Source organism: Argiope bruennichi, chromosome 6 (genome assembly GCF_947563725.1).
Source record: "Argiope bruennichi chromosome 6, qqArgBrue1.1, whole genome shotgun sequence".
Lineage (NCBI taxonomy): Eukaryota > Metazoa > Arthropoda > Arachnida > Araneae > Araneidae > Argiope > Argiope bruennichi.
The window spans coordinates 14,473,842-14,487,698 of record NC_079156.1 but is presented as its reverse complement, the minus strand read 5'-3'; the positions used below and the strand labels follow the sequence as shown (position 1 = coordinate 14,487,698).

Sequence of the window (13,857 nt, the reverse complement as noted above, 5' to 3'; positions counted from 1 at the left end):
AATTGGCAAATTTCAGCCATCTAGTTCTAAGCGTTTTTAAGCTATCTCTTTCATAGACGTCAAAATGAAAGGAGAAGTTTTCGGAAAAAGTAAACCATCCGCATTTTAATCGTGACACAGATTATTTGCGAAGCGTACTAAACTGAATTTCTGTTTTGTTATTCATTTTTTTACTTATCCGGAGTAAGAAATTTTACATTTCTTTTTTTTTTTTTTTTTTTTTTCATTGTTGTTGCGATCTGTAATCTTAAAAAACAATAATACAAAACTATTGAATTTAATCTGAAAAAGTCTCTATTCAGTATTAAACTTTAAAAAAAAATCATGATCTTACCATAAAAGTTTTAAAGACACTGTAAGTAATGTATAGTTTTGAAAAATTTCAGATAATCTAAATTTATAAAGTAAATATTTCAGTGCGAAATTTTTGCGATAAGAATGATCTATTCATAGAAATGATTTGTTTCTAGTTTTAAAAAAATCAGTATTATTATTTATTCATCAGTCAAGCGAAATTTATTATTAACATTTATACTGATAAAACAGAACAAAAACCTTCGTTCTCATATTACAAAAATATCAACTGTATCCAATTCCGCAAACATGCTTTGTGAAGATTCTTCTGGCAATCAACTCTGTTCTTTATTGCTTTATTTTTACTCACAAGTTGTAAATAATACTCCAGGAACAAAGAATAAATGTTGCCAAAATAGCTACATTTATCTTTTTAATAAAATTCTTGGTTAGTAATGTGCGTAATAATCTACGTATTTTGACATTTGTTTTTGCCACATTAACAGTTATAGCCTACTTCATTGATTATTTTGTTGAGAGGAGTTGGTTTTTGAATGTTATAAGGCTAATTTCGTAACGAATTCTGATTTAATACATTTAATTCATATGTGAGTTTTATTTTTTGTATGCATTGTTAAGGGATTCAATTTCCCCTTCCGTTAGTGTGGTATGGAGATTTGGAGAATAGCTGTGCCAGCTCAAGTGTCATCCTCGTCATCTAATCGCAGCTCAAAATAGTCCTATTGTTGCTTCAAAACGAATTTTTTAAAAATGTAATCAACTTTTTTTAAAAAATGGAAAAAATTTATGCTTGTAAAATATATATTAAATATATATGGACCAACTAGTTAAAGTCCATTGAGCTTCTTACAGGACGAAAATGAACGTGACGGCATTTGAATTTATTTTTTTAAATAATCATTGTTTGTGACAATATATATTTTCTAACTTGGTTTATCATTAGTGCATATTAAAAAGAACTTTAAAAAATGTTTGTCTTTATCAAGCATTCATATATTTTAGCCTCTATTTCTCTACATTATGCTTGTCTGCAATTTCTTGTTTGCGTCAAGTGCTGTATTTTCTTGACAGCTGAACACAAGTTTTACTATTCTTATTGAAATATAAAGCTTTTTCGGGACTAAGGCAAAAATGTGTTTCACTTTTTTAAAAAGTGAAGTTTTAAAAAGTAGTGCAAAAATGTAAAACTAGCTAAAAGTTATTATTCTGTATTAAAGTTATAAACTTTTAATTCCACCTATTTAAAAATATAACAAAAATATTACCCAAAGATATATAATTTTAATTCTATTTATTAATCTAATGCATTAATATTTGAATTAATTTCTAAAGATTGATATTAAATGACAGTTAAAAAAATAGAAACATAGTGAATCTCTCGGACAATTAATGAAAAAAAGTGAATTTCTCGAGTTTTTTTGTTTTTTTTCCTTGGCATGAGTTTCAAAACTACTATTTTCAAAAACATTTTTGGAAGTATAACAAATAAATATTTGTAATTTCGAATGCTATGTTAACTGAGAAAAAAATTACAGCCTATTGTTTTCAAAATTGGTACAATTATATCAGCATGAAAAAGATTTATGGAATGAAGTGGATCGCACGCTAAATTCATTTTAGAACCAATTTGCGATAAGGGATAATTCGCCTTACCTCAGCTTAAAATAATGAGCAGATAAATTTAGAATGACATGCCCATCATTTTCATTCAATGATATATCAATAAAACAATCACATTTATTGGTCTACGAAACTTGATTTTTATAAAATATTTGTTATCTAACTTTTTAAGAAAGTTTAACGAAATTTTTTATTTAAATTCAGCTAACATTCTGCCTTAATATATTATTTCGGCAATTTCTCAACTTCTAAAACAGCATCATATGTTCTGAATGCTTTCCGTAAATTGTCATATTAAAGGTCTCGTCTAACACTGGCAAGAATATGCGTGTCGATTATGACGTGCTGCAATTGTTCAAAATAAAAAATAAGTCATTTCAAGCAATTCCATCACAAGTTCAGTATTCTAGAAACTGTTGTATGTGTGGTAAAATCCAATGGATATAATGCAACTTGATTTTAAAATTATATTCTAATATTTACAACATATTTCTAGATACTTTGAGAAACACTTACAATTCGTAGGTGTGCGGTTAAAGTCATAAAAGTGCAATTATTAAGTGCAGAAAAAGTCGTTAAAGAATAAGCATGAGTATTAAAACATAAAAAAGTTTTAAAGACTCCAAAAGATATTATCGCAATTCTTTGTGGCGTGAGATTAATTACTTAAAGGTTAAAAAAAAATAAAGATAAATTATTTGCGCTGTCTTAAAGTCTTAATTAAAAGTAAGAAACGAAACGATAAATGAGTAGCTCCATCTGAAAGTGACGTCACTTCATAGAAGCGCCGAACACTGCACGATATAATCCTTAATAATCCTTAATAACTGAAACCACATAAATATTTACTGATTACATTTTTTTTTAATTTCTAGATGAAATATGAATCAGTTAATATCCGATCTCATTGGCAGCGATGATCTTCGAACTCGAGATGAAAGAAACTTCCAGAATTCATTAATATCATTGAGATCGTGATCGCGCATACCGAAAGCGAAAGCCATGTGATTCTAGACAGAAAATATGAATATTTTCAGGCCTAATCTCGAAAGTAACGGGTCCAACGTGAAACAGACACGTTCAGATCCGCGTGTCGACATGGAAATGATTTACTTTTTAAGTAAAGCCCTTTATGTAAGTAACGACGACTGACGCTTCATTATCGAATTTACAACAGCAAACAGACATCAATCGCTGTCGTGAAAAATATTAAACAGTTTCGTGTGGAGGCAGGGCACGAGGCTACTGATATTGACGATGACCATGAACTGATAACAAAAAAGTGACCTAAAAAAAATGTTGTATTTGTTGAATTTATGTTTGTTGTCGCACGCGTAAAGAATCACCCGAATGGTTTTGTTTCATGAGTTTCGGTAGCTTAGAAAATAAATAAATAACATATAGGAAAGTCAAACATTTTTATCTAATAAACAAACCCGCTTTGAAGTTTTTGTTTAAGCAATTATTATGTTTATAATGTACAGTAACATTTTTAATGTATTTACTACTTTTTATAGTAATATATATATATATATATATATATATATATATATATATATATATATATATATATATATATATATATATATATATATATATATATATATATATATATATATGCGTTTTTCTGTTTTTAATTCTGTTAGTTAATTTTCTTTTTAAAATAAAGTTTAAAATTATTTTAAAAACTAAAATTTATTCTAAAATTATTTTTAAAATAAATTGTTATTCTAAATTGTTATTTCTGAAACTAAATTATTATTATTTCTAATTTAAATAAATTATTATTTCTAAAGCTATTAAGAAATTATTTTTTTTATTTGTATCATTTCTGATAAAAGCAGATATATTTCCAAATATTTTAAAAATATATCCTTTTATTTTTTTTTTAATTTTCTTTCCTAATGAAATCCTTTAAAAGAAGGCCTTACTTTAACAAATATTATAATACATTCTCTATACTTCCTATAAAATTTTAAATCTATTCATTTTGAATATTTTGGTTACATTCCAATTAAAACTGAGTTTTTATCAAAATTGGAATCTATTTCCTAAACAAAATTCCTGTTTGATGCTCCCAAATCCGAATATATAATTCTTTCACTTGATTTTTCTACAGATTAACTCATTCTCTCAGTAAAGTAATTTCCCATTTAAATCTTAGTTGTAAAATTAATGACATCTCCAAGAAAAATTTTCTCTCTGATCTTCATAAAAAGATGTTACATTTTAATATTTTTCAATAACAGAAATAGTTATTTTAAAAAATAGACATCCGTAATAAGCAAGTAATGAGTTTGCAATTCCATGATTGCTATAAAGTTGGGTCAGAATAAATGAACTTTTTCAAAATTCTTGTTGTTTCAAAGTTCGCTCTTTAAGAACAGATGTTGAAAAAGATTATTCACAAAAATATTTCTAAATTAAACTAAGACTTTTATTACTGTCTCGTATTTGAAGTAAAGAAGAGTATCTCCTTACAATTCAAATCTTATTAATCCGAAAAAAAAAAAAAACGTTTTTTAGTATTATATATATCTCTCTGTCCGCATGTAAACACGATAGAAATTTTTATAAAAGAATGCCTTGATAATAAATTAAGTACAAGGATTTTTTTATTTTATTAACCGAGTTTTATAAACCTGACAATCCATACTATCTGATTTATACAGTGTACAGAAATAATTTTGTGTCACAGAAATAGCAAAAAATCGTATCGAAATCAAAAATAAACGCACATTTTATAGAAAAGCTCTGAAACAGAATTAGTTTTGTGGCATATCCAGCAAAATTACACGTGCCTTATATTATCTGCGGCATGTTGTCTTTTTACATTATTCTGTGATTCCACTTTTATTAATTGCTGCAAAATGTGCAATGGATTTCATCATTCAGTTACTTCAGAACATGTTATGCAATTAACAGCCTGTTAGCATTGAGCGCAAAGTAACATTCTGCAACGTTCAGAAATTTTGTTGTACTTTTTACCATCGTACGCAGAGAATTACCAACCATGTTTTTCTCGTAGAGTGGTCAACCTTGTTTATGAAAACTTGTCAATTTGTCATTTTATAACTAACTAATACTATGCAATTTCAAACTGGGAGGGTAAAATAAGATCATTCATTTTTGCATAAATTTTGAATCAAGAAATTTAAGCTGCCAAATTGGTATATAGTAAATGGTCGGTATATCCATAAAACACCACGCTACAATAAAATTAACAGTCTGGAGCATCTAATTTGCAAAAGACTGTTATCAATATGATTTTCATCGAGATTCTAATAATTATATTCATTTCTCTATTTATTTTTTAGCATTTTGAAATGACTTATCATGGAGAAGTATGATGATTTTCGTCATTTTTTTTAAAGTAAAACCATAAAACTAAAACATATTCTGTTTTTAAGTCTTTAATTGCTATCTGGAATGGCAAATAAACAAAAAAGACAATCATGGAAATTTTACATATCAAATAATATACAGATAAAACTGTTATATCGATAATTACTAAGGAAATAATTCAATGCAATTAAATACTGTTTCATGAACTCAGTGTGTAGTGGTTGCATAACTCTACTGCCTTCTCTTTTGATACAACAGATGGCGTTTACCTTATTAACATCAAGGAATATTTCCCATGATCCTTCTTGGGGGGGGGAAGAGGTGCCCTTATTAGATTGTATTCGAAGTGAGTGTCGTGTATTTTTCGTGTTCGTGTTTGTTTTGTCTTGTGAAATGTGGAACTTAGAAAATAATTGAATAACTGTTCCTGAAACCCGTCTATTATTTTCATCTACTTCATAGTGAAGTTATTATAAAGAGCCTCGCCCTCTACATGTGTAAATTTAAGTTTGCACATTTAAGTGACTGTAGTGAATTTATATTCTAATTTTATACCACGTTTATAAAAAAAGACAGGGCTTTACATTTAGGATTGCTATTAGAGAGTTTCAAATAAGCAATAATAACTTTAAAAAAAAATATTTGCCGCCTTTGGTAACCGCTTTGTTTGCTCAGATTATTGACTTTTTAGTTTGTTAAATGATTAGTATGAAATGTTTTTTAATTCACCTTGTTATTTGATGCGACTGAAAAATATGAATTCAATTGAATTAGTTTACTACAAATTATAAAGTATATATATTATGAAATATAAAACGGAAGTGAAAATCTTACTACGGAGTTAATGTTTGGCAAAAGCATGTAATTGAATGTTTTGAATTCTATCATCATTTCTAAAAGTATCGTTTTGGATAGTGTATCGAATTGAATTTTAAAAAATATTATTAAAATTAAGGTAAAATATTGTAAGGAAATGAAATGAATACCGTTAAGAAGATAAATGTTGGAGTTTTAAGATAATACGAAGTACATTTTTGTAAGATAATTTTTTGGAAGATATGAACATGAGTTTCCGTAGATGTTTCAGTTATGGCGATGATTAAACCTATTTTTTTCTTTCTCGGTTAAACATTCTGTTTAAAGCCTGTTTCTTGATTTATTTCACATCTTCATTCCTTTTACTGAATGAACATTTTTGGCGACACGGCGAAGTCACAGAGAACGTTAAATTTCATTGCAGTTGTAAAAAGTTCAATGAAGCAGTCTGAAATTCGTGCTATGATCTGTTTACATTTGACTGTTGCCATTCGGTAAAAAGCAATAAGAACGATTCCGTTGCCACGCACATTGGCGTTTCATACATAGAGATAACGTAATGAACTCATTCTGGCTCTAATTTACCTATAAAAATTGATTAACATCCATTAATATCCCACCTTATATTATGTAGCGCAGCAGCTGTATCCACGTGGAGTTTTATGTAACAGCGGAGGACCTTGAGTACGAAAGTGCTGGAAGTGCTTTTCTTTTTATCTTATATCCGTCTTCTATACAATAACGTTTAACACGAACCTTCAAAATAACTAAGAATTCCACTCTCGTACATAGCAAGGACTTTCTATATGTCAAATTTACCATCTTGTCCTTCGTAAAAGAGTTACTTTATTCACGGTCAATTCGGACAGTAGGATCATGAGACAAAGTCAATTAATTAGTGTAGTACGTGAAAAACTGTAAGGTGTAAACAGCATCTTGCTTTCATGCCTTTTTTGCTGCCCGTATCTAACACATAGCAAAATTTCATATATATATATATTTCCTTCAAAGACTTTTCGGTTCGATTTTTTTTTGAGCGTAATTAACTTGTGCATTGAAAATTATTCTTAATTTTCTGTTTATCATTACAGCTTTCGTTCCAAAAATGTTTCTAATACGGAAGAAATATTGATAGCATCTTTATTATTTTATGAACCGAAAATGATACAACTGATAATGTAAAAAGTATTGAAGGAGAGGGTCATGAGAATTTTCACAGGGCCTTCTTCTTCAGTATTGAAGCCAATGTTGTTAAGAAACTTGCCTTTTCTTAAAATATTCCATTTAGTTAATTAAAAAAATTATTTTCAACTGAATAGAATTTTTATTAACTAGCGCAATATTTTCTTAGTCGCTTTTAAAGTTCAAAATTAGACGATATTTTTAAGTGAAGACTGGCTTTATATTAAGAAAACCTTAAAAATTAGTATTTTTACCAAAGATTAATAACAAAAATAAATCTTAATTTAAGGTATTTCGTTTACAGTTCATGAAATACTACTTTACACATCCTTATACTCTGTATGCTTGTTAGATTGAATCTCTTATTTTTTTTATCGTAGTGAAACATCCATTTTTTTTCCTTGTAAAGGGCTATTGGGGTTGAAGAAAAAAAATGTTTTTGATTAAAAATGGGTCGTGACAGAAAAAATAAATTAAAAACAACCCTATTTTTTTAAAGATCTAGTTATGTCAGAATTGGAATAATTCTAATATTTTCGTGTTAAAAAGGGTGCTAAGTGTTCTTATTTCGCAGTAAATGTAGAACGGTATATGTTACGCATGGAAAGTTAGCTTGCAAAAAACAATGGCCTTAAGTAATTCAGATTAACAAGCATAAATCAAAAGTAAACCTGAATGGTTACTCCAGAATATATATATGTATGTATATTTATTTGGGAAGGAATAACTCAATTTTCGTTTTCTTTATGTGTCACCGATCTTCTTCTCTTGGTATTTACAATAGCATCTCGTTTTTGAGCAGCTCAGATGTATTAAGCCCTTGATTTACAGCGTATGATGGTTGGCGTATCAAAATACGATCCATTTTTTTTCCAGCAAAGTCTCGTGTTTCTGGCGACAAACAATTATTATCATTCTTCCATGAGCTAAAGACAGCTGCTTCTGGAAGATGGGGGTATAGACGCAGATTTAAAAGTCAGATTTATGGCGGGCAAAGGTGTTTTTTTGAAATAAACACGGCGAAAATGAAAGCAAGGAGTGTATCAAATGAATGCCCCTTGTCGACACTTTAAATTCTCACATCCTCCTCCGCGGCAGCCTTTCCTTGTGTTTGTCTCAAAAGATGACGATTCTGCCCAAGAACCTGTTAACAATAAACTACGGTACGTAGCAACATTCGTATATGTGTTAAACTTCATCTTAATTTTTTTATTTTTCGTAATTCGCTGTCTATTGTTAAAGTAGTTTATTTCGTTTTTTTTTTTTTTTCTTTTATGTGTCAGAACTTAAGAGAATGGGGAAAATTCGTATTGAATCTTAACGTAAGGTTTTAAAAATACTTCTCTGCTTTATGTGTCTTGAATTAAAAATCAGTTATAATAATTATCTGAAGTCGATAAAAATCAAGGTTCTGTCGTGTATTGGCGCTATTCAAAGTTAAAACAATCCTGAATTTTAAGAGTATAATTTATTAATTTGTTAATTTTGCTCGTAATATTTAAATTGATGATAAACAATTTAATACAAATTTTATTTTGGATAAAACTTTATGTTTCGGTTCAAAAGAATCAAGAATGGTTTTCATTTATTTGTAAGCAATTTTTAATGATACTGATAGTAATATTCAACCATCTCCATTGTTATTCAATTCCTACCATTAATTCACACTCTCCCTATACATATTTATATATCTTGTTCAAATTTTCAATCATTAACAAAATACTTTTTATTCATCCACTCAAATTCAAATATATTTTTTTAAACTTGTAGTAGATGACACTGGATGTTAATACAGTTTTTTCAAATATTAATTCATTAATTACATTTAATTAATTTTTAATATTTTAAATAGAGTTTTAGCAGTTTGTAATGCAAATTGAAACCAACAGTCAGTAGCTCAATTGGTAAAATGCAAGGATTTCATTATTTTTCACGTGAAGGTGAAGAATGCGAGTTCAATTCTTGCGAAAATCAATAATTTTTTATACTTATTTTTTGCTACTCAATAATTTTTTTGATTATTATTTAATAAAAAGTAACTAAAATAAAAATTTTCTTTGTTGATCTAAGTAGGAATAAAATTAATTTTTTTTATATTACTTGTTTTAACTATACATTGGAATTATTTGAAAATAAGTATGGCAGTCATTAATGCATTTTCGGTAAAAATTATTTTAATCATTCACAACAGTGCGAAATCATTCAGACTTTTCATGCTGATACGGCTTCTTAAAATACGACACATGATCTCAAGTGTGTATTTTTGCTCATTTTTTTCACTTAATTCGCAAAACTAATTTCTAAGAAATAACATCTGCGTTTGATGTACTTCCTTAAAATTTGCCAGATAAATATGTTTAAGTAAATTTCTTATTGTTTACCATTAACTAAATTAAAATTATTTCTTATTGTTTAATTAATTAATTAGAATGAACTTATTCTAAATAAATAAGTAATTAACAGGTGAGCTTTATTTTCTATATGTCTGCATTACTTAGCTAACAAAAAATTTGGCTTAAATAAAATAAAAAAAGTTACAATTGGGAAAAAAATTTTTTTTATTCTGTACATACAAAAAGAAAATTATCTCAAATTTTCAAAGACCGATTTAAATCAAATGTGTATTAAATATCTGAAAAACTCGAAAAATTAGATTTAGCATATTTTTTTAGCATCATCATTAATATTTTAATACAAATCAGAACCACAGATCTGTGTTAAATTTTAGACAAAGTCCATCAAAGCATAGACTATCCATCGAACTATCTGTTTGTGGGTAGGCGAACACTATAACTATAAACAGCGGTGAAAAACGATTAGGTAAATGAAATTTAGTATGGGTTCTTGTCTCAAAGTTGTAGATACATATGGCATAGATTTGCATATTAATAACTGACAAGAAAACAAAGAATTTTCAACTTAGTTCGGGAGGGAATAATTTACACACGGGAACCAAAGGCAGAACTCGTTTCTTCGTACTAAAACACAAGGGGGAAAAAATCTAAGAAATTTTTTTCCTTATTGCTTTTATTAAGAGGTTCTTATAGAGATTTCTTTGACTCATGTTGATTTAGGAAAGGAAAATTCGGCTATCTTTGGAAATTACGTGGGTGATAGGGATTTTTTATTCTTTTTCTCATAGCGTGAGAACTAAAGCGTCAGCAATTTTTTAGAGCTCATGTTAAAAACAATTAAATACAAAAAGTGTGATTTAGATCGGGAGATAAGGGAAAATTTCAAAATAAAATAACATGAAATAATTTAAAAAAAAAATTAAGATTTAAATTAAAGCAAGAGATATCATTTCATGTATATAACATTTTGGCTTCAATTGGATGAATGGAAGGCTTCTAAAATTCATTCGTGCTTTTTTCAATGTATTACGAAACAGCGAACTCTTCCATACCGTCAAGAAACGCGAAGGAAAAATCATCTCGTTGTTTTTTAATGAACTCACAACCCTTAGATTCTTAAACACTGAAATGTTTGTAAAAGTTATTTCCGATTTGGCACGAATGCGATGAAACACTGCATAGCTTTTCCTATAATGTGAAATGAAGCTGCTACAGATTGCATTTTATCTGAGACATGATAAATTTTCAAATACGATAATATTTGCATCTAACATATGCTAACTTTTATTCTTTTCATTTTCAGAACGCATCCCTGCTCGCTATGTCTTGACTTTCCTCACCTTCCTGGGGCTGGGTATCCAGTACACCCAGCGAGTCAACCTCAATGTCACAATGGTGGCCATGGTCAACTCCACGTCCATCGCGGGCAAGGAGAACGAGACCGTCTCTGACGAATGCCCCAACATCTTCGCAGCGGCCAACGTCACCAGGGAATATCCGGAGGTAAAATGGATGACGCCCGAAACGGTCTAAACCTATCCTTTTCCATTTGTAAATAATTGTGACGGCAGTAGTTACTTGGGAAAATACTTCGCTAGATCAAGAGAACTGACCAAAATATTTGTTGACTCCATAATTATAGAGTTGTTATAAAGCAGATGTTTCGTGAAATTTCTGCAATCTTTAATTGCTACTTTAAAATCAAGTTCTTTGCAAAATGTAACGCTACTTTTATGAAAAAGTCGAAGCAGTTTTTTTTTTTTTTTCGTTGCAAGAGTATAACGCCATTTTCATAGCAAAGTCGAAACAAAGGTTGTTTTTTTTCCCTTGCAAGAATTTATAGTAATTTTCAAGTAAACTCGATGCAGTTTTTTTTTTATTTTTTTTTTTTTATGTTTTGTTTTTTATTAATTTTTGTTCATTTTTTTTGTTCAAGAATTTAAGGCTATTATCATGACAAAGTCGAAACACTTTTCTTGTTTGTTGCAAGAGTTTAACGTCATTTTTAAGTAAAGTCGAAGCAGTTTTGTTATTCATTGCAAGAATTGAACGCCATTTTCAAATAAAGTCGAAGCAGTTTTCTTATTCATTGCAAGAATTTAACGCCGTTTTCATGGCAAAATTATGCAGTTTTCTTCTTTTTTACAAGATTTTAACTCCTTTTATGGCAAAGTCGATGTTCTTTTTTGCTGCATTAAAAAATGCAATTTCTGAAAAGGCAGTCGTTATTTCTGACTCTAAATCTGAGTTTCTACTTTGTTATTTCCAAAAATACTAACCCTCTACAAAAAATAATGACTCTTAAAGAACTTTAAATAAATAAATAAATAACCCTATTATACTGGTTTCTCTCTCTCTCTCTCTCTTTCTCTCTCTCTTACCAAATAAATCTCCTTTCTATACTACTGGCCTGCGCAATAAATATATATTTAATATTCACTAAAACAGGGGAGACCGAAGATGCGTTGTGAAATAAATCATCATTCTTTGAACCTTTCTAAAATATGATGATTCTAATTTTGTCAAATAATTTAACGTGGCTCAGTCTTTTTACAGTGCACAATGGAATAAAGGTTGTCACGTTCAATGAGTTGTTTGTTTTAACTGTGAAAAATAGTAAGGCATTGTTTCCAAACGAAAATTCTGAGCTATTTATTTTCAAGATGACATTCAAACCTAAGTGCATATTTGATACGAAACTTAGATTCCTCTCATAAATGATCTCCAGATTCCTTTTGCAATAAATGTTCCCTCTTTTCTCTACTTAATATTTTAGTAATCTTTTCTTTCAGGTTGCTGATTAATAATATTTGTCTAACGAATTTTGAACCATTTTAAAAATTTAATTTGAAGGAAATTCTTTTTTGACCAAATGTGCTTTATATTCTTTAAAACTACCATATAACTCAAAACATTAAAATAATACTACTCATCGAAGTGTCGAGGTATATTCAGTATCTCTTGATCTTGCATTTAGTTTAACCTAAGTAACTAGTGCTGCACCTTTCCCATGCCTTTTAACACTGAAATTGATTTTGAACTAACAAAATCAATTACAGGGTCCTGTTTTTAAAGGAAAATTCACTTTATCCCCCCCCCACCCTCTGACCGTGGTACGGTGTTGTTTTTCCCTTATTCCTAGCGAAAGAGCAACATTATAGGTTTGCTTTTTCATTCCAATGATAATTTAAGATCCTTTTAATTGATTTCGCTACTATAAGAATTATATTAAATAGAGCGGATTCAAATAATTTTTTATTTGTTGGTACCAAAAAACTTTCGGTTTTTTTTTTTTTTTGAATTGTTTGAATTTTTAAAATAACTTTTCGAAATTTTTATAAAAATAGACAAACAATCTTTTTAAAAGGTTTTAGTGTTTTTTTTAACATTATAAAATACATTTCTCGCTGTTTATCGTGCTTTTTAGCGTTTGAAATGTAGATTTTATAGCCGATGTATTAATATGGCTTTTATATGTTTAATATTACATCTAAAATAATTGGAGCTAGTATTTTATAAACAAAATCGAAAATTTGATGCATTTTTTTTTCTCATTTTAGATTTCAAAATATTTTCATTAGCTAATATTTCGATTTTTACGATAAGTCCATGCAAAATATAAGCGACTATATTAAAAGAGCTCCGTTAATCTTCCGAAAAAAATATTTTGGGCTTTAGATATAGATCACAAAAATATTCACACTTAGATTAGCTGTTTCATGAACCATTAATAACATATATCAATTCAAATTTAAATTTGAGGTGGTCTTGAGCTTTAAAATATTATATTTTAATGAATGAGATTTGGGAAATACGGAACTACCTCTTTCCTATTTTCAATGAATTTCATTAAAATAATGCTTCCATTTCACGATAATTAACATATTTAATAATGTGAATTTTGAAGACTTGATGCATTTTATTAATTGTTTATGAAATAGTGAATTAAGTAATGTGAATATTTTTGACAGCGCTGTTTTTTTACAACATGAAATATTAAATCCCCACCCTTTCTGTTCTAAAGAAATATAACCCGAGTATTATTTTTTTTTCTTGTGCATAATCTAGTCCTCTTATTTAACCAGTTTTTAACATCACTAGTATTTCTATTCGGAGTATTACTAATACAGCTTAACACGGTCGAGCAGCGACAAGAAGAACAAATAATAAGCTTTTGCATCCGCTCTATTTTGTGTGAAACAATCGCGTTTGGTGCTACTTTTTA

General features: G+C 28.6%; 1 protein-coding gene across 2 annotated transcripts in view; it reads left to right on the top strand.

Annotated features, from left to right (window-relative positions):
• LOC129972517 (sialin-like) overlaps positions 1-13,857 on the top strand; it is a 115,460-nt gene that overhangs the window by 58,173 nt on the left and 43,430 nt on the right. For both annotated transcript variants that reach the window (XM_056086679.1, XM_056086680.1), the window contains exon 2: positions 10,936-11,135. In XM_056086679.1, coding sequence (XP_055942654.1) covers positions 10,936-11,135 — 200 coding nt within the window. The remainder of the gene's footprint in view (positions 1-10,935; positions 11,136-13,857) is intronic.